This window comes from Propithecus coquereli, unplaced genomic scaffold (assembly GCF_000956105.1).
Source record: "Propithecus coquereli isolate 6110/MARCELLA unplaced genomic scaffold, Pcoq_1.0 Scaffold24, whole genome shotgun sequence".
Taxonomy (NCBI): domain Eukaryota; kingdom Metazoa; phylum Chordata; class Mammalia; order Primates; family Indriidae; genus Propithecus; species Propithecus coquereli.
This window is the reverse complement of record NW_012147952.1, coordinates 1,421,121-1,443,298: the sequence shown is the minus strand read 5'-3', so window position 1 is coordinate 1,443,298 and position 22,178 is coordinate 1,421,121. Positions and strand designations below refer to the sequence as shown.

The 22,178-nt window shown below is 33.5% G+C and overlaps 1 protein-coding gene across 6 annotated transcripts in view; it reads right to left on the bottom strand.

Moving 5' to 3' along the window:
* Window positions 1-22,178, bottom strand: part of RIMS1 (regulating synaptic membrane exocytosis 1) — a 482,695-nt gene that overhangs the window by 179,045 nt on the left and 281,472 nt on the right. For 2 of the 6 annotated variants that reach the window (XM_012646053.1, XM_012646052.1), the window contains exon 1: window positions 17,229-17,637. The exons of 2 other annotated variants lie outside the window; for them this stretch is intronic. In XM_012646053.1, coding sequence (XP_012501507.1) covers window positions 17,229-17,373 — 145 coding nt within the window. In that variant the 5' untranslated portion in view covers window positions 17,374-17,637. Of the gene's footprint in view, window positions 1-13,705; window positions 14,187-14,322; window positions 14,516-17,228; window positions 17,638-22,178 lie in introns of those variants that run through there. 2 more of the 6 variants (XM_012646055.1, XM_012646054.1) reach the window with 2 other exon arrangements.

Genomic DNA, 22,178 nt, shown 5'->3' with positions numbered 1-22,178 from the left:
ATATTTGTATATATTTTAGTATGTAATTATACCTCCTTCATATTCTAAATAGTTTCTAATAGTTTTCATGTCACTAATTTCATTATCATCCACTAAAATATAACATTTTTACTTAAAGACTTACAAAAAATAAATTCTAAAATCTAAATATGTAGTTTTAAACTGTATTTGTTTCTTCTATCCATGTAATTACTAAGCTTGAAAGACATTACTGAACTTTTGAGTAGTCCAATTTGTCTTTATAACTCATATTTCCCTATTATTGATGGAATAAGCAACACTCAAAAAAACTTGCTCCTAAAGTATTCAGAATCTAGTATTTCATTAATATCAAACATTTTCAGTGATTACTTTTCTAACAGATGATTAAAGATATTGACTGCCAGGTGGCATAGCTGCAAAATGCTATTTGCTTGTGGAATCAATATAAAAGCATCTTGGTTCAAATATTCAATAAAACTTTCAACAAGCTAATTTACTATCATCATTAATTTAGAATCAGGAAATAAATCAGCTGCTTGAGTTTACAGAAATGTCTCAAGTTCATAATTAGCCAAGTTCAATAACACATTATAATTTTGAGTAGTATTTTTACAAAGAATTTTAAAAAAACTTTTATCCTATCCAATGTGGAAAAGTTGGTTAGTTAAACTTAGTAAACACACAACTTTCAATGCACAAATAAAAGCCAGCTAGATGATACATGAGTCTTCTATAAATAGAACTAGTTTTTCCTAAACTCAGGTCATTATGATTAAAGTATATAACAACACATAAACATACATCTCCATAGTTTAAAATTTTGTATCTTATGATGTCAAGTATAATGGATTCCAGTAAAACCAATCAATGTCAATTGAACAAAAATACCTTCTAAGTAAGACAGATGCATGATTATGTATGAGTATATTAAAATGATAAGAAATCCATACCTCTAATTTCATATATTAAATATCTATTTAACAATTTACATGACAGCTATACCAATTGGAGCTTGATCAATTGGAGTATGTACCTAATCTGCAGGCAGTAAAGGAAAGTTTGTCTACACCAAGCCTTAAAGTATTAGAACATTTGAATTTCTTGCCCATCTCCAGAGGAAATATAGAGCATATTGTTAACATCATTATAATGAATGGTGATAAAAGATGGAACTCAAATCAATTCTCAGATTGCATCACAGTAACTCTACATAACATTTCCAAAAATGTATGCATAATTTTGTACTTGTCATCTCAAAAAATAAGTTGTTCTTCTTACCTAGAATGGATTATTGTCATTTAAAAAAATGTAAATTTCACAGACCAAAATCAGAAGAATCATCCCTCCGAGATATTTCCTTAACCTCTTAAAAATATTTTCTCCTTTTATTTTTAATCTTCTACAGCAGGATGTGATCTGGAACTAAATAAAATTAGTTGAGTCCTAAGCTACTTTATTATAGCACAGCACATACACAAATTAAAATGCTGGACAAAATATGTTTACTGAATTTTTGTATGCAGGGCATACACAAAAGTTAACTCAGTTCTAAAAATGAGTTTTTCAGTTAAGACAAAATAAGGTATTTTTAACAAGTACCAAGGTTAGCACACATGAGTTAAATATTGTTCTGGTTACACTGAAATAAAAATATATACATTTTAATTCATTTTAATATTTTTCTAGGACATTCATTTGGAAAACAGTCTTTTAATAGATAGGAATTAATGTTTAAAGTCTAATAACTAAGATAAAATCTTAACTCTGGATTACTATAATGAAAATACTACTTTGAAATAGTTTCCTCATATTTTAGAAGTCTATTTAAGATAGTTCTATGTCTGCAAAAGCAAAGTGTCCTTTCCTCCTCCCCTAAATTATATATAATAGTGGAGTGAACTTTAGAATAACTCAGGAATAATTTGCTACACAGCAAAGTCCTAGAAAGCCTAATTTCACCTAAGTTAATAAGCAGTCAGGGATAAGAAACAAATATTATTTAACAGGACTTAGTATCTAGCCATTAAAATAATATGGGATGATGTACTTGTTAAATTTAATCATTAATCATATAATCTGTGGAACGGTAAAGCATATTTTATAAATAAATACTATGCATACTGTTGGAAAATAAGTATATTGTCTTTCATGATTGAATTATTGTCATTTGTGACCGAATTCTGTCAAAGTTCCTAGTATAGTAAAAATATTGGTCCTCAAACACTTTTTGTTGCTATCATTCGAAATCCAAGCTAATAATCACCCCCCAAACATATCCGAAGGCAAACACTACATAAAATTAGGTAACAGAGATTCACATCCCTTGAGCTCAAGGAGGAAGGCAGGGCTAGCAGCCTCTACAAACCATTGGTCTTCAGCAAGAATTTCTCTAACAATTCTAAGTAACTTAAAATCCAACTTCTAGTTTTGGTCCAGGAAGAAAAAAAAATATTGTTCCTTGGGAGAACGGCATTATTTCCAGCCATTAGGAGTTCATTAGAGTGTTAGTAATTTCACTTTGGAAGGCAGCTGTGTTCACCATTAAAGGTGCACAACAGGAATAACCATCAGAGAAATGCAAATGAAAACCACAATGAGGTATCACTTCAAACTTGTTTGGATGGCTGTTATAAAAAAAAAAGGTAAGTGTTAATGAGGATATGGAGAAATTTGAACCTTTGTATACTGCTGATGGGAATGAATGTAAATCGGTAAAGTCACTACGGAAAACAGTATGTAAATTTCTCAAAAAATTCAAAATAGAACGACCATATGATCTAGCAATACCACTTCTGGGCATTATATCCAAAGGAATTGAAATCAGGATCTCAAAGATATATGTGCATTCCCCTGTTCACTGCAGTACTATTCGCTATAGCTAAAATATGAAAACAATCCAAATGTCCACTGACGAATGAATAGATTTTTAAAATGTGGTATATACATACAATGGAATATCATTCAGCTTTAAAGAAGAGGAAATCCTGCCATTTGTGACAACATCGATGAATCTGGAGGACACTACGCTAAGTGAAATGTGCCAGATACAGACGGAGAGATACTACAAGATACTACTTACATGAGAAGTCTAAAAGAGTCAAACTCATGGAAACAGAGTAGAGTGGTGGTTGTCAGAGGTTCGGGGATAAGGAAAACGGAAGTATTAGTTAAAGGGTATAAAGTTTCAGTAATATTAGATGAATAAATTCTAGCAATCTACCATACAGCATAGTATCTAGAATTAACAATGTTGTATTTCATACCTAAAAATTTGCTAACAGGGTAAATCTTACGTTAAGTGTTCTCATCACAAAAAAAAAGAAAAATAAATAAAGAGGGTGGGAGGAAACTTTTGGAGGTGATAGATATGTTTATAGCAGAGATTGTGTTGATAGTTTCATGAGTGAATATTTATCTCCAAAGTCATTAAGTTGTAGACAATAACTACGTACAGCTTTTTGTATGTCAATTATACCTCAATAAGTGGTTTTTAAAAAAGGAAAAAAATTGCTTTTAAAATTCCCATTTGTTCATAATATACTCTGCTTCCATTGTAGAACCAAAAACATCACTCTCTCTCTGGTATACAAAACGGATATATCAAGTAAATTCAAGTATTATTTATTAAGTTGATTCAAGTAAATGCATCAATTGTTATTTATTAAGTTAATGGTGTGACAAAGATGTTTGTATTCAGAAATGATTTATACTCAGTGGAACCTCCAGAGTTGAACTACCCCCAAGAGAGAGATTAGATATTTGCTTGAAGTCTTGTGGTGTCACCTCTATGTTTTATAATTTTAGGGCACAGGAAAGGAAACTCAGTAGCTGGTCCAGGAAAGGTGTGGTAGAGGTAATACTTTTTCTGGTTATGTGCATTGTTTGGTGAATTTGAGAGCTGATTTTTGGGATGGCAACACCACCACCACACAACTCTACAAAGCAGTTACACGGAATCAGAATTAAAATTTCTGGGTGAACTGTGAGTTCAGCCATGCATCTAGGGAGATAACTCCTACAGCATCCCCTCCTTTCAAGGGTAGAATGAGATCATATACATGAAGCACCACAGAAATGCAAATCATTAGAGTATAAAAATATATACTAAAAAGCACTTTCAATTATAATAATAACCATTTCTTTCAATTCTAATAGCATGTAAAAATTAAGAAAAGATACTTTTTCTTACACAGTTTATTTGAAACCTTGAATAATCACAGATCCTCATTATATTTCAATTTCTCCAGTAACATTTTTATATCTTCTCTGATATTTATGACTATGTATTTCTTACATAACTTATAAAAAGCAGCAATTGTGTAATAAAAAGATCACTGTACTTGGAATTGGACACTTATTACTAATTCTAAATATGACATATCAGGTGCATTATCTTGATAACACCTCTTCATCCCTATTAACCTTGCCCTCTTCTATGAAATGGGGATAATGCCACTTTCCTCACAAAAGTTTCATGAGAATTAAACGAGATATGTCAGTTTTGTGAATTGTAAAAGACTTTAGAAATAGAGTTGAAATGTGCAATTAACTACACAGTTGAGATTAAGAATACGAAAGCCTGGTGTTAGAAATCAGATAAACAGTTAAAAGCTAGCATAACAAAAATATAGGTAGTATCAGTAATCTTTGCAAAATATGCTTTGAAATGGGCTTAGAAAAATGCGAAAGTCCCTCTGTTTATTAAAATTATTAATTAATCTGATTACTCAAGATAGCTCTGACAATGTGTTCTTGAAGCCAGCCTCTATTATGCCTTAAAATTATTTAGTACAGACATTAGTTTTAGAATATATTTTAATATTTTTTCTAATAGGTTGTGAGATTCCTAACCTCCTGAGATTCATTTTTGTAGTATATATTCTTAACAAAACTATCTAAACAATAACAGGATGGATAGTCTTAAGAAAACAACCTCTGTAAGTTTAAATGTGCAATTGGGTCACATTTAGATGAAGGGGCTTTGAGAAAGCACAGAAAACTTTGTGGATTTACTTTAAAAAAGGCTAAAAACAGACATTGAGAAATTAAAAGGAATTTAAGATAGTAAATATTATTCATCAGTTTAATTTTTCCTAGTTTTGAAAGTTATATAAATTTACATAAATTTAGATTTTTGAGACCGTACGAAGCTTCAGGGCCCAGAAACACTCCCAAAACACCATGATGCTCAATGACATATTTATCCTTTACTTCCACATTGACCTTATGATACAGGCTTTAGAGAAAGCTGATAAATTAAAATTCCTGAAAGCTTTAAACAACAACAGAAAAAAAAAAAAACGCACACACATGTACACACACACATGCATGCACACACAACTTTCTGCCTTAGAATTATAAAATAAGGATGTGGTCACAGTCTTCAGGAACTCTAGACCATACTGTATTAATTGTATTAAATAAAAATAAAAACACATCTGAAGAAAAGTCTCCAAGGTCATTGATAATAGGGCAAACGGCTTTCCACATATAATATTTCAGAGAGGAATACATTTCCTATGTAAATATAGCCTGAGGCCTACTAACTGAGAAATTTCTCCCCCAAAATCTAAATATAGACCAGTAAGTTACCCTGGATAACAGATCACAAAATTGACAATATGAGGGGATTTTTTCCTAATACAATGACTCTTCATTAATAAGAATTTGGGAGGTGTTGTACACAGGAAGGAAATATTTTATTGCAACTTTCCAACTGACCAGGCTTCCACATTGACACTGAGTATTCCATTCACGTGGGAGAACAGGTTGTCACGTGCAAAGCCTCGGAATAACCAGCCAGGAAACCCTGTGGAAAAAATCGGGGTTTATTTGTTTTCATTGTTTGGGGACTGGATGTTAACCACAGGTTTAAGAAATTGTAGTGCTGGGAAAGTTCACAGCAGAGACATTACAAGAACACATTCTAGATGTATATATCTTTGATAAAGGAAAATGTTAGTCTTTATCCAGGCCCAGGCAACACTAGCAAACCAGCATTAACCTACAATAATATTCTGAATGTCAAATCAATTTCCACCTGCCTCTACATCCCAAAGACAAGGAAATGAAAACTATGGAGATGGATATATGATGATGGTTTTAATGATATAAACAACAAGAACAAATGTCAAATTATAATAAAGATAAATTTTAAGAGTAAACAGAACAAAATGGAATTACTTATGAGATAGTGATATTGCTTATCATTTAAAAAATATATTATTAAGCTATAAAAATTAGAAAATAAGTTTACACTCTAGCAAACATTTTTGGTAATATAAACATGTTTTGAAACAAGAGCTCCCTAAAAATAAGTTACTATAAATATTGGAATTTTTGGTCTTTCTTTTTTGTTATATTTTATTTTTGTTTTTATTTTGACTATACAAATAACTTATAGATATATAAAAGAACTTTATCTTTAAGTTGGAAATCCCTTGACTAGAATTGGGAAATTACTAGGTATAGAAGTTTAGAGAATATTTATTTTATGCCTCAGCATTATTTTTGAGAAAACTGCTAGGCGTCCATATTCATAAACCTTCAAAATTACAGCCATAGGGAACTAAGTTGCAAAAAAAAAAAAAACAACACTGTAAAGTCACTGGTCTAGATCTCTGACTCAGTGCAAAAGCGGTCAAGCTTTATAAAGTCATGTCCTTTCAACTCCATGTGACATAAGTCATTATAAAGGCATGTACTCCAACTCCATGTGACATAAGTAAATAATTTAAATAAGATAAAGCACAAAAGGAAATGGGGGTAAACAAGCAACATTCACAAATACATATAAATTGTATATACATTTCTTATTAGAAAGAAACTAAGGTGGTCAAAGATTAATTTACCGACTCAAGAAAGGAATTATCTTCCAGAGTTTCTAAATATTTAAGATTTGGATAAATGGGTCTAAAGCTACATTTCCAATATAATTATTTAAAAATATCTTCATCTTAGATTAAATTTTCATAACTAAAATTGCTCCTTTAAAAAACAGGAAGCTTCCCTGACCTAGACTTAAATTTCTCAACATCGGTTTCTTGGCTTTGTTACAGATGCTCTTGAGAAGGAAGAATGGGACGGGCTTCTACCCAGGAATTCAAGACAGCCCAATCCCCAGCTTGCCTGGCTGTTTAAATCCATGGCTCTACAATTACTAGCTGCATTGAACCGCCTGCAAGCACACTGCAGAGTATATCCTTGAATATACCGCCCTTCGATATTTTTGAAATGTTTAACTTAAAGCAACAATCTCTACAGAGGCCTTTGTGGAGGATATGCAGTAAATCAATTTAGATTTTCTAAAATATACCTCTGAATTAATCCACGCTATCAAACAACCATGCACCTGGACTACACTGTATTTTTAGATAGACCTTCTCCCACAATTCCTTTTACTGTATTGTCCTTTACCATTTTTACATAACGGTGTTTATTCCATGATCATGGTGATGATTTGCTCATATGATATGGATGCTGCTGCTGATTGTCTTCTCTATCAAATGACATAGAAGAAACCTCCCTCTGGAGTCAGTATCAGGAATAATTAGTGTGCACTTAAACTATCATTTATTTTTATATTATGGATTTTGTACATATTGCAACCAATGGTACTTTTCTCAAAGCACATGTGTTAGAATGTTTATGATTAAATATGCAGTCTAATTTTCTACCCTTATTTTCCCTCACTGATCTTTTCTATGTATTTTACATCTATTTCTTATGGTGACATTTTTACATTTTGGTAGCTACTTTAAATAACTTTTGGTATTAAGGTAGGTTTTAAATGAGGAATTAAAATCAGATTAAATGAATATGCACAAGACATAATTTAATATATTTATTGTAACTGTATTTTCCTCAAAATATAGAGTTTTCCATCCATCCTGCTAAAAATACCTTTAATTCAATGGAAAACAACTTAATTAAAACGGAATTGATATACAGGTATTAGCTTATCCATAGCATAAATAGCAGAATTAATTAAACAGCAAGTTATCTTAACCCATTTGGTAATCTTGTCAAAGGATGTGAAGCAAGTAAAAAAGGCTTCTTATCTGGCAAAAACCAGTATCGCAAAATCTAAGCTCCTAGAGTTTATTCCTAGGCCCTCACTCCTAATTTTACAGTCACAATCATGAAAGAGTTTTTCTAGTATTCAACCCCACAAAATCATTAAAGATATACACTGTAAAAAAGAGAAAGTGTTGACACAGACAAGCACATTGACAGCAATAATTATTCACAAGAAAGTAGACAGGGAAATTTAAATAAACAAATACAAAAACAAACAAAAAGATTAAGGGTCTATTTGCCCTCAACACTGTGATACTACTGCTTGTAGCTCTAGGAACATAACTGCATTAAAGGGCAACATAACCGTAGGAACACAACTGTCTGAACAGTTATACATGAATACAACTGGATTAAAAGGCAACATACTGATGTTCAAACAATATCCATTAGGCCACAATAAAAAAAAATTATGGCATGTGAACTTTTATGAAAACAGGGATAAAATCCCTCCTTTTAAAGCCTTCCTAATTTAAAAGAAAAAAGGTACATCAATGATAAGAAATGTTTTAATTAAAATAAGGTAATAGCAATAATAAAAACAACAAGCTGGCTGGAAAATATTTAGCACATCAGAAAACTCAGCTGTCCAGAATGAGGGATTGAAGCTAAGTTTTTATAATTCCAGAATTAAATAATTATTCATCAATGCAACAAAATCAGAAACATATAGCAACTGTTTATTAAGTACTGCTTGAAATTCATCAAGATAAAATATATAAACATTAAATGCACTGTACATAATTAATTCTTATTTTATCTCTTTGCATGTTATATTTCCTGACATTTTGTGAATGCAATACAAAAAATGGACAATATAGGGTCAGGTGCTCTTTGCATAATGTCCTCCACAGAGTAGGTGAATTGTCTTCTAAAGATTCTTAACCAAAATTAATGTCTCTTAAGTTAGAGCAAAGCCAGTGAACAAAACTACTTTTTCTAGAGAATTATGTAGCTGAATTAAATTGTGAAATTAAGAGATATTTGGTGAAAAAAATTGAAATTGTATACAACTAGCACTGATACCTAAAACACTCAGTGACATTAAATGCAAAAATTAAAATTATTATTTGAAAGATTTTATAAAAAGATTAAATTGGATATTATTTTAGTAATGTTAAAAATAGTCTATTTTTCATATATTTTTTCTAATACAAAAAAATCACACATACACACACACAAACACACACACACCAGATCTTTAGGGGACTACAGTCTTTGATGTAATTATCATTGCATCACATTTTAGATCAAACACATGGATGTGCACTTAGTTGACAAGCATGAAAATTCCAATTTAGCTTTGTTAGATCAGCCAGAGAATAAAAATACTAGGTTTAAAGGACTGTATAGCAAACTCAAAAGGGATAGCTTCAAGCAAAAACTCCAGAAATATTCTTCTCCTCATTACAAACCATGTTTCTTACTAATTTTCTAAAAGTTCTTTCAGATTAAATATGTATTTTGGGGGCTATCATTCTGTGCTTAATTTTTCCATCACTTTTATGTCCTCATTGAATAGCTCCGATTACAGTAAAATCTCATAGACTATAACAAACCCTACATAGAGATCTCTATAACTAAATGATCTAAAACAAGACTAGACTCTGAAGTCAGAAAATCACAAAATATTTGTCAAAGAAGCCTATTGTCAAAGGAAAGCTAGTTTCTGTCAAGCCATTCTGAACAGAAACAAGCCCTACCTTGCCTTTCAGGTAAAGATGAAACAATGTTTGTCCATACAAAGTGCAGCAGTCCCCTATTCATTCAGAAAGTACTCTACATCATATTTCAATTTGCAAATATTCCTAATCCCTTTGCTTTTACCAATGTACCTAATCATCATTTGTTTATCTTTTGGACATTTAAGCTTTGAGTGGATTTTTGACTATGACATAAAATGACATAGCCCATGAAAATATAAAATGTTAATTAAGGTGTCTAAAGTCAGAGCATTTTGAAGCTGGTCTTAGGTTTATTCACTAGCTATAAACGAGAAACAGTGTACCTTCACGTAGGCAGGATTTTGGCTACCACTGATGTCAAGTAGTTTGGGTTGTGATCTTTAAGGCAAGGACTATAACCTGAGTTATGTGAGATCTTTTACTTGGTTCATAATTACATTTAAGGGGCCCACACACTTTTTAACATTGTTGGTAAACTTTAACATAAGTCTAAGTATTTTTCTGCCAAGAGTCCATTGCTTGCTTTATTTCTCTGAAGGGCCTCTGGTCTCTCCCCAAATTAAGAACAAATGGTTAAAGGGTCTAGATGAATGAATGACTCAGACTAGGACATTGCTATATTGACTTGGTCCTTTACCTTTAGCTCCCAGAATTATGCTGTCTTGCGGGTCCTCAGCCTAAGCAGTATGCTTTCATTATGATCCCTACTTAAGCCAGGCTCTTAGAAAATCAAGAAACCACATTCAGGGAAGATGAGCTTTGTGAATACACTCAGAAAGCAATGGAATTCATCTCACAAAGTACTTTTGTGAGGTATCAAGACTCTAAGAAATCATATTTTTAAAAAGTTTTTAATATAGAATAGGCAAGAGAAATACTATATGCAGATGTGCTAATCTCTTTCCTGATAAGTGCCTAAGATAATTTCAAAGATATGCTAAAAATGAAAATATAGAAAATATAGTAAACTTTACATAATATAAATAAGTTATTAGAAATCTAAATAAATTATTAGAAAACATAATCCTGAAATAAAAGTAAAACTTTGAAGGGGATAAAAAATTGTTCTGAGGCTGGGTATAGTGGCTCATGCCTGTAATTCTAGCACTCTGGGGAGGCCGAGGCGGGAGGATCACCTGAGCTCAGGAGTTCAAGACCATCCTGAGCAAGGGTGAGACCTTGTTTCTACAAAAAATAGAAAAATTAGCTGGGTGTTGTGGTGCACGCCTGTTGTCTCAGCTACTTGGGAGGTTGAGGCAGGAGGATCACTTGAGCCCAGGAGTTTGAGGTTGCTATGAGCCAGGCTGATGCCACGGCACTCTAGCCGGGGCAACAGAGTGAGATTCTGTCTTAAAAAAAAAAAAAAAATTATTCCAATCTGAACCTACTCAGAAGTTAAGAACAAGCTTCAAGGGCTAAGCATTCTTTAGAGGAAAAAATAATTGTAAGGCTAATAGCCTCTTGTTACAAAAAAAAAAATTCAAAGCTATTTCAAATATATGACATGTTATACTATTGAAAATATGTTCATTAAAACCCACCAGCTATCACAATCAATATGACCCCTTTTAAGTCAACTTTGAAATCCGTTCAATGTTTAGAGTGCATCACAACATGAATTGATTTCCCAGGTCTTTAAAACTCATACAAATCATATATAAACTCTCTGATACAACTAATTGAAATTAACTAGGCATTCAAAATTTTTGGTTACATTTCTATACATAATTGACCAATTCATTATATGATTATGACAATTCCCTTCATAAAGACAAAAGATGGCCTACTTGAAACAGGCCATATCTAAACCCATTTCACTAGCCTTATAGGCATGATAATAAGTATTTAAATATCTTCTTGACTATTAATATATCATATCATAAAATAATTATTAATTCTTTCATTGATTTCTTTTATAAATTGACATGCTTCTTCCCAATCTACCTGGTTTAGAAAACTGAGAACGGTAGGCATTTATTTTATTTATTAAACATGTTTATGGATTATCTGGAAAAGAATAGGGGACAATACACACTTCATTCACTGAGATTAATTTTGTCTTTGTTTTCAAAGTAACTTCCATCATTTCTCTAACAGAACTCTTGCCAGGAACATTCACAGGAAATACTTCAAAATTAAAATATCTCATTCTCCTTGAAGATCTTTCTAACTATGCACTAATAAATAACAACACCATATAAAATCATGAAGTTGGAAGAGACCCGAGAAGATAACCTTCTCTGCAATGGAGATTCACTTTACTAATAAAGTTATTGCCCTCATACATACATGTGTAGTAACTATAATTCAGACTGGCTCCTCAGAACTAGATGGAGAAATCAATCACATTGTTTTTCTTTCATCTCTCATGTGCATATGTGTGGGAGCAAGAACCATTATCACCTCAGATTTCCTCTCATAATGGTGAGTGTCTATTGTTAAGAAGAGCCAGTAAGTATGAACATTAACACAAGATTCATGATCTTTATCAACTAGCAATTATTTGCCACTCTGTAAGCACATGGTTCAATTTAGAATAAAATCCTTCCATTCTCACTAAAGGACATATTTATTAAATAACTAGTCTTGACTCATTAATGTTAACTAGCATTTGATAGGCAGCAATCTGATTCATACTCTTGCAAGTGGGAGGTGGCTGCTTCTTTTCTAGTTGCCTCAGATCCTTTGGGTTTTGAGCTTGCCCTTAGCAGGAAGTGAACCTCTTGAAAGACATTTGCTGAGAGGAGAAGACAGGAGCTTTCCTTAGCTGCCCTCAGCAGTACCCGCTGAACTTGGGAGGGAGCAAGGGAGCAGGGAGGGGAGCTCCTGTCCCTGGCAGGTTTTCAGAGAGCCCCAGTGCCTCTCTGAATCCAGGGCCTCATTTGGCTGCACGCAGCACAATATGTGCTGCTGCTTTTCTTTCACAAGGAGTACAGTCTAAGAGCAGGTGCCCTCAGGACAGCTCAAATGTGCTCAACACCTATTTGGCAAAATAGTTATAGTGGAGCCAAGAGATTTACCCATTTAATGAAAAAGAGTCATAATTTCTCTTCTAAAAAGCCTTGCCTGATAAAACACTGCAAATAAAAGGAAAATTAAAAGCCCTATCTCTCTCCCTTCCCCCCATTAAGAAAACTACATAGCTTTAAAAATTTAATAATATCACTCTCTATGCAGAAATCATCATTAGATGATCTTAAGCACCTGCAAAATGTTATGCCCTTCCCACTGAGAATTACAGAAGAGTCTTTTTCCAAACTGGCAGAATGGAAACAAGAGCCAAAAGGGGTTAGTTATTCTTTACACCCAAGGTCAAACACCCAAATCTCTGACCCAAAAGACTTCACTCCCCTTTCCTTCTTTGTGTCTGAGCTCTCTGCTCCCCTTTTCTGAATGGTTTTCCCTTTAGTCCATGGCTTTATGTCACATAAAAACACAGGTATTTCCACAGATGTGCTCTGTAATCAGGAGTGTCAATTAGGAGAAACGAGGCCTTGGCAGCCTTTGTCTACACACTTGAAAATAACAAGCTATATAAACTTATATCTTTGTATTTTCAAGAAGATAAAGCTCTCAAGCCTTCTAGTTTTAGTGAAATTCAGTAAACATGGGAAACAAACTGTCTTCGGTCCATCAGAAAAGGAAAATATATACTTTCTGAATTAATTGTGCATCATACATAGATCAAGTTGAGAGTTAAACACTATTAGCAAAATGTATATAATTTAATGTACACTTCAGATATACATTTAAAACATGAAAATAACTTCATATAATAAAACTACTCATCACTGCATTCTAAAATATTTATGTAATTTTCATGTTCAAAGCAAAATATTCCTTGTTCTTCACCAATAGAATCTAAGTGAAACAGTTTAATATTTTACTCTTTTGGATAATTAAACAATAAATTCTACTAGTTTTACACTTATCCATAAGATTAATATTATAGTTTAGTTTACCTGTTCTTGAGTGCAACGTATGAAGTAGCAGAAACTGCAGAAACCCAGCAAACATAACAGCAGCATCAGAGTGGTTAAATAAATACTACTGGCATCAAATCACTAAATTCCAGCTAGCAATGGCAGCAAATCCACAGCACAATAAAAAATATCCACCAAAATACAAAATTTTACACAAAATTCTCTGTGATCCTTGCATTCTAAATCAAAACCAAAAAAGCCTGCAGTGTCCATTATACAACGGTGACACTAAACAAGGCCATAAGTGCTGCTGTCATCACAACATATCTCTGCAGTGTACAGATTCCCATTGATTACAGCATTAATCTATAGTGCTCTGTGCTATACTAAAGTGGTTCCCACTGTAGCAAACAGCAAAGCTCTGCTAGCTCCATAATTAACCATTTCCTAAAACAAGGCACCAGAAGCTGCTACCCTCCTGCAGTCAGAGACAAAATGCTGTGGTCCCTTAAAGCTAACAACAGGAGAAAAGACTCAGGCAAATGCTCAGGAGCTCCTCCTGTTAGTTCCCCAGTGACACTTCACTGCGATATCCGTGGTCTAAGGCGACAAAGTTGAACAGATGCCTGCTAACTTGGGCACCACAGAAAACTCACCTGAAATGATTTAGTCCCATTATCATTCACTGGCAATGGTCCTGCCAAGCCCTGTGTAACAGATCATTTTCTCCGCAGTTTGCCTAACTAAGGAATCTCAGCTCAATGACAACAACCGGCACCAGGAAGCAAAAACCAGGAATACACGAGTGATTGTTGGGAACACAAGAAAAAGTGCTTCTTCAAGCTGTTCCGGTATTGCCAGCCTAGTGCTAATGGTGGCTCCTCTCCAGAGGGCAAAAGGACAACCTCAAATAGGTTTAGCCAGAAAATTGGGGATGGGGGGAGGTGGCTCATATTTCTTATATTTTTAAAGATGTGTGTCTTTGATGGCTATAGAGACATATTCATAGTATAGCAGGTTTTTCTGAGACACAGAATAATTATGCTCTCGTCAGGTCACCTACACCTTATCCACCTCATATCTTGTATCGCAAAACAGCAGCAACAGAACAACAAAATTACTTTATCTGAAATTGTTACTCTTTCAATTACGTTTTTATTGTGGTATATCACTCAGCTTCCACAAACAGAAAAGAACAACGATACACTTCTCCAATCCACTAGGGACTGTTTACTGAAAAGTAGAAGCAGACTGCTTCTAGTTTGTTTTAGAAAATGAAATGGTCAAATGGTAATAAGAGAGAGGATTAAGAACACATCTTTCATTTATTTAAAACAAATGCACTGTGTTTACTTAAATTATATGTACTTGTCGAAAATAATTATCTCATAAGAAAAAATAATACTGAGCAATAAATCATCTCATCATCACCAAAGCAACCGCAAAATATCAGCCTCAAACAAATTGAGTAATTTGGAAATTTTTTTCACTCTTAAAAGAACATATTTTAGGTTCCATTTAGAATATGTATTTTTTTCTTTTCCCAAACTTCCAAGTATGCTTTAAACTGGCAGATTGCTGCTGGAAAAAGAGCAAAGGTAAATAAACATTAATTGAATGCTTGTTATGTGCCCAATAAATATTGCTAAGTTTATTAATTTTATTGAATTCATTTATTTCTCACAGGCATATGGCAAAATAAGTATTACTTACTCCATATTATAGATGAGGCTCAGAAAAGCTAATTATCTTGCCCAAGGTTACATGGTTTAAAGTAGCAGAATTGGGATTTGAACTGTTTTCTGATTTGAAAGCCCACGCATGAGCTTTTCACCTCACCATGGTAATTAGGAGTTACTGCAATTATTTTGGTGGATTACCTCAAAGTTATGCCAGTTTTTTTAAAGTACTAGTGTTGGTGTAGAAACCTATGCTGGTGCAAAAGGGGGCTACAATTATATATTTCTATTTCCCACATTTGGAGCCAGTGAGAATTTTCCAGTGCAGCAAATAGGGCTGAAGTCTTAGGCTCGCTGCACTTAAATGTCTTCCTTTATGGCATGGTCATAAAGAAGACATACAAATGGTACTGTCTAGAGACAGACCTGCTGCCCAGCAAGTATACCAAAGAGAACCAATAAAAGAGGAGTCAAAATTTTCAACACAAACTTACTAATTTCCCCTAGTTGAAAGTGCTATCATATAATTTTCTTTGACTGGATTTTAAGAATCCATAGATCATATAGGGCTATGTAGGCTCAAGTCAACTGAAAGAAAACATTTGTATGCATGTGGCTATTATTGTGCCTGAGTTTTCAGATCTTTCTTATATTTCTCTTTTCCAATTTCTTTTTTTCTTGTTTATCACCTGGTATGGGCTTATTTCAAATTGTAAAATCATTTCAAATGCTATTAATCTAATATTTATCCCTCATTCTAACTCATGAATTATATTAATGAGTTCCCCAAAGTGCCTTGATATGAGGAAATTTATCAAATGGTAACAAATTGTATTTCTAACAGAAAGTACTTAATAAATCAAGCAGGGTTTATTAGGTAAAATGATATTCATAGCTTTCAAAATTACAGACTCTTAAACAGAGAATCAATATTAGAAGAGGCTAATGTTGTTCCTATTCTAAAATATCCTCTCAGTCAATCTGGGTACCACATACTACAAGATTTCATATATAGTAACAAATGTCATTCACTGGAGCCACTGACCACGTACAAGCAGGGGAAAAAAATCCTATTTTCATTTTATCAATTCTGAAATTTATGTTAACAATATTTGCTTACTTAAAACATTTCTACAACTCTGTCCATCTTGAGTCACATGTATCCTTCATCTGGATCATATATTTCATAGCCTCACACTCAGTTGTGATTCCATAGCCACATCAAAGACCAACACACTAGTTTCCCTTGGGAGAGAACACATGAAACCTAATAACATCAACTGCAATTTTGAGCTTGCTTCACATATACCATTTGATCTTGTGGTATTGTGGTCTAGGTCAAGGCCTGTATTTGTGGAAAGGTTTCAGTTCTTTCACAAAAACCCAGGACCATTATTTTGAGAAAGTGGCACAAACTTCCTATTTTTCAATCAATTTTCCACTAATGATGATTGCAATTTGTCGTATATCTCTCATTCTTTGGATTAGCATGAGCTACTAAAGCATGGAATACATTGACTACAAAACAAAACCCAAGCAAAATTAAGCAACTTGCTATTGCTTTTTCTTATTTTCACAGAACATTGACTTTCTAATTTTTAAATCTTTCTTGACTTGGCTATTACAAAAGAATATAAATCATAAGTATAATTAATCATTTTATAATCTTGAAGACTATGTTGTAAACCCTATACTCTCATTTCAGAGAACCAGAATAAAGATAAAGTTGGTAACTGGAAACTTTGCTTCGTTAAGAAAACGGAATAAAATCTGTATGCACTTGACACACAGAAAATGGGAATATTTAGATTGGAAAAGTAGATATAGACGGAATATTAAATATAGATTTGGGTATAACCAAAAAAAAAATGAAGTGGGATTACCGGTACCTGCTCGTCGGGCCTCGATTTTTCTCTCTTCAGAATCAATAGACCTTACTTCTTCCCACCCTTCGGAAGAGACAGGTATCCCAGGTGCACACATGACAGCAACCTTGCAAAGAAATCCAGCCTGGGAATTTTCAGACATGCTGTTTAAACCACTTTTTGCTGCTCAAGATCTTATCTAAGAAGAGTGTGAAGTGCCACCTCCATCACTCCGCTTAAAGCATTGAACAGGAGCAGCAGAAAATGGAAACTGAAAGAAAACATTGGTGTAAACATAAGAAAGTCTCTTTGCATGACTGACTCAGGTCACTGCAGGCACTGTGCAGCTACCCGAAGGACTGCTTGGATAAAATACTGTACACAAGCTTCGGTGGGCCTGGTGGTGTGGAGACTGGTAGCATTTACTGAGGAGAAGCATATTGGCATCTCTGTTGGGTTTTAACCAGATCCACAGGATTCAGGAAATAAGCTCTCTGCCAGATGACACTATGCTCCTAGCCATTCCTTCTGTTTACTTATCGCCCAAATTACTCTAACTAGTGTCCTTTCTCCTGCTGTGAGCTTATTTGTGGAGAGGGCTAAATAAAGGATGTTTATGACAATGAAATGGCCATTAGCCCATAGGATGATTTCTTAAAGCATAACTCTTCTGCTTTTGTTCAGTACTATTAAAATTAATTAAATGGAAGCATTTCTTATTATTATATCTTGACTTGAGAAGAAAAACACTTTGTTTCCTTCTGAAGAAATATTTGGAATTAGGCTGTCTGTGTATCTATTATATATTCTTTACATAGGATTTTTCTCCTATTACAACTTCCCTCTTGCTATTGCTGTAAAAGAGGCAAATACTTATATATATATACATATGTATATATACACACACACATATATATAACTATGTGTGTGTGTGTATATATATATATATATTTTTTTTTTTTGCTATGGGAGTTTTTCCTACTATATGAGACATAGTACAACATTGGTAAACATTTCCAGAATATAAGAAGCTGTAGCTTCTAATAGATGAGATGCATATTCCTACTTTATGAAAAAATTAATTGGTAAAATTATTTATATTTGTCTTTACCTTAACTTCAGTCTTTTCACTAAAATAAATAGGTACATGTAATTTTAATTTAAGCATATTTTTCTGCAGGTATAATTATTACTTTTTGGGATTTTAATACAGAAAACATTGTAAATAGCAAAAATAATGTAATCACTTTGAATTGCATACATTTCACATTTCCTAAAGCATATTCATGTGCTTCAAAATGCATATGAGAGGTAACAAAGATGGATGGCATTAACAAGAGAATCAACCATTTATAGAAACAGACATGGAGTATATGCCAAGATTGGCTTATCTTGAAAACTAAATTCCTAAGTCACTAACCGAAGGCTTCTATTTCACCAAACTTTCCTTTTTAAATTAAATTTTAGTACCAATATGGCAGCCAGAAAATATAGATGAAAACCTATTACAATCAAATGCTAATACTTTTAAAGTTGACATACTAATCACACCTTAGAAATGCCTTTTTATTCCTCCACAGCCCTTGTAATTGCATATACAAATTACAAACCTCCAGTACACTTTGGAGTAATAATCAATACTATATTAACTTTCTAAGTTCCACATACCACCAGAATAGTACTGAAGTACTGTACAATAAATGTATATATTATTTTCCAACTCTTCCCAAGTACTTCCAAAAGTTGAAAAATATCTCTACTCATCTATAACTGACTTACTTATGTAATGTGCTCTGCTGCACATAATCATATCTTATAAAAAACATACTATCATATAGATAAATATACCAACCAATTTTAAATAATGAGGATGTCTAGATAATATACCCTTGATGAGATGTAGATCCAGCATATGATTCTTTATGGGGCTACAGAATGAAGACGGCCCAGGTGGAACTAAGCTTTATCGGCTATGTGAGCCCTCTGGATTGTATCAGTGTATTGGCACTTAAGAATTAATAGCAGGATAAACTCTGGGCAGAGAAGATTAATACATTGTCTTTTAATCTGTACATGTATAAATCTAAGATCCTCTTGGTAATACCAAGATTTTTAATATTTACAACCAGTAATAGAATATAATATTTATGAAAGGTATGGCATAAAAACAAGTTCAGGTTCAAGCACTTCCTGAAAGGTTTTCACTGACTAAACCCAATACACATTCATCTTTTCATTGTCCATTAATTGCCCTTTAGGTCTTCAAAGGAGAGTTCTACATTGAACTTTATTCTTTTATTCATTACAAGTTTCACTGATCCCTGCATGCATGCAGTCATAACTTCTCTCATCTAAAAATTCCTAAATATCGACTGTACTAAGCACGCGAGTAAAGGGAAGAAATATCTAGACAAGGTCTGTGCCTTGAAGGTTTAAATGATTTCATTATTTCCATACTACAGATGAGGAAAGCAAGGCTTAGATATGATAAGTGACATATCAAGTCAGCAGCAGAACCAGAATTTGAATTCAACAAGAACAGTAACAATCAAAGCTATTAATAACATTGCTTTAGGTCACTGCTTCCTTAAATTTGGGGACTTTTACCTAGTATCTAGTACAAGGCTGTATTCTTGCTGGTTTGTGATTAAGGCAAATAAATCTGCGCCAAGTAAAATACATATTATGCTATTGGCTTAGATCCTTCATGAGACTCTAATATAGCTTTGCCATGCCTTGACCTCAGAACACCAGCTCATGGAGATGTTAGCAGATGGTTTACAATAAAAGGGCCCCTAATCAAATACATTTAGGACATATTACACATTCTACTCATTTCTACAACAATAACAATGCCCATTAACATTAAAGGTGGTAAGAAGCCCTGCATTAAGGACAGGCCAAACTTACTCGAGCATAAACGCTTATTTCTGGCAACACTTACTAAACCTATTATTGCTTTGCAGAAATACTAGTTGGAGAATCGTTTGCATTATTATACTGTTTATTCTGATTTGTTAAGATATCCTAAGGAACAAGAAAGGGAGAGAAGTATTGGATTCCATTTTATAGATTCAGAGTTGATGTTCAGGACCATGGTGTTCCTTTGGGTAGTTTCTTTAATAACAAGCACTGTTTCATGTCCTGCTCTATCCCTAGAATATCTGTGATTCTGCTCCCACAAAGCATCAGCCCAGCTATTTCCTTCTTGACCCACATGGATATGCTTCTGTATCAAGGTCTTCCATTTATTCAATTCTATATAATCACACTGACGCAACTGTCCTAAAAAAAAAAAAAAAAACATAAAACAAACAAAAAAAGTTCAACTGACACATTCTAGGAAATTCTCATTGTATATACCTAGACATAGAATTAATCAATATTCAAAATACAACTTTGTGGAGTAAAAACAGCATTAAAGAAGACATGGTTAGTTTTGAATACATGAAAATGAATAAAATATTAGGATTCGGGGAATTAATATATTTTATTTCAATCTTTTTCCAGGATTGAGAATTTCTTTCATACTTATAATTTCCTGAGTCATAAAGCTCCAACTTATCTTTTATCAGGATTTATAGGTTTCCCACAAGGTGCTTTGGACACTAGAAGCAACTCTGGCTATAAAATGTCCAGCTAGAAAAGTTTAAAAGGCTAAAAAGACTCAAAGTATTTGATGCTATCCAGAAGCCCAGGATCCGAAATCATTCTGAAATTCAGATGAACTTAAAGGCATGGGAATTATTTCTTTTCAACATTTACTAATGATATTTTTTATAATATAAATGAATATAAGCATCCAATGAATGCTTCTATTCTTTGTTTTACAATGTGTTTGAGGACAAGCATGTTTGAAAGGGATCTTCTAGGAGAATTGGTCAGTACAACTTGCTTTGATCTATGTTATCTTTTAAGGTAGGGAGCCCTAGGGCTTTCAGACCCTGCCCCAACCACATGGGGAAATTGCAGTGATTACTGAGTATGGAATAAAGAAGGTCAGAATAGCAAATATGCCAAAATGTCACGCAGTGGCAAGATACGATCAAGGGTTGAGTGTAGAACTTTTCAGAGAGAATATTTTTAGGGGATTAGGGGAAAAGATTTTAGGGTAAGAAAGGGAGATCAAGAGAGAGAGAGAATATAAGTTTGTACTGTGTTTAACTTATAAAACTGACTCATCTACCACTGAATCGTAGCTTCAATTTACACCCTTTGACAGATCTTACACGTTTCCTACAGGAGACCTAGCAAAGTAGCACAATTTGATATTGACTCATTTCACGGTGAGGACATATTTAAAGCATAACTGGAAGTTGATCATTTCAGCCTAAAGCTGGGCACAAATACTTTATCCATTACTGTACTTCTCTGTAAAAGATAGACATGTCAGAAGAAAAGGAAATCCAAAGCCAACATTTTGGCTCTTTGAGCACCATTTCTTAAGAGTTTTCTTCTTCTTTGTAACTTAAGTAACTGATTCTAGGGGACTAGGAAATGTTTGAGTTTAAGCTAGATAGGAAAGGTATTACAGAATGAGGCATCACTGACCAAGGACTAAATTTAATGTTAGTTTCTTGGTTTTGGATTATACTACAATGTAGGCAACATAAATTTAGTCTACAAAATCCACCTAAGGAACGGAATGAGGTTTCAATTTCTTTTACAAAAGACATACTGATTTTTCAGCCAGGGTTCAGATAGAAACAAGGTTACTCATTTATCTGAGCTGTGTGAAGTTTTATATCCCTCCTCCTATTGTTGTAGAGAAAGCACTGTCATGGTCCTTGCCTTTTGCAAAGATGCCAGTTGCAATTTCCTGCCTCTTATGAGAGTAAAGCTGTCATGGCCCTGTGTGGTTTAAATACCCACGCCCCCAGCCATTACAAGTCTTGATTCATGCAGAGATGTTGGTGAAGTATCACTCCACATACTTATGGATCTGGTTTTCTCATTTTATTTCTGTCA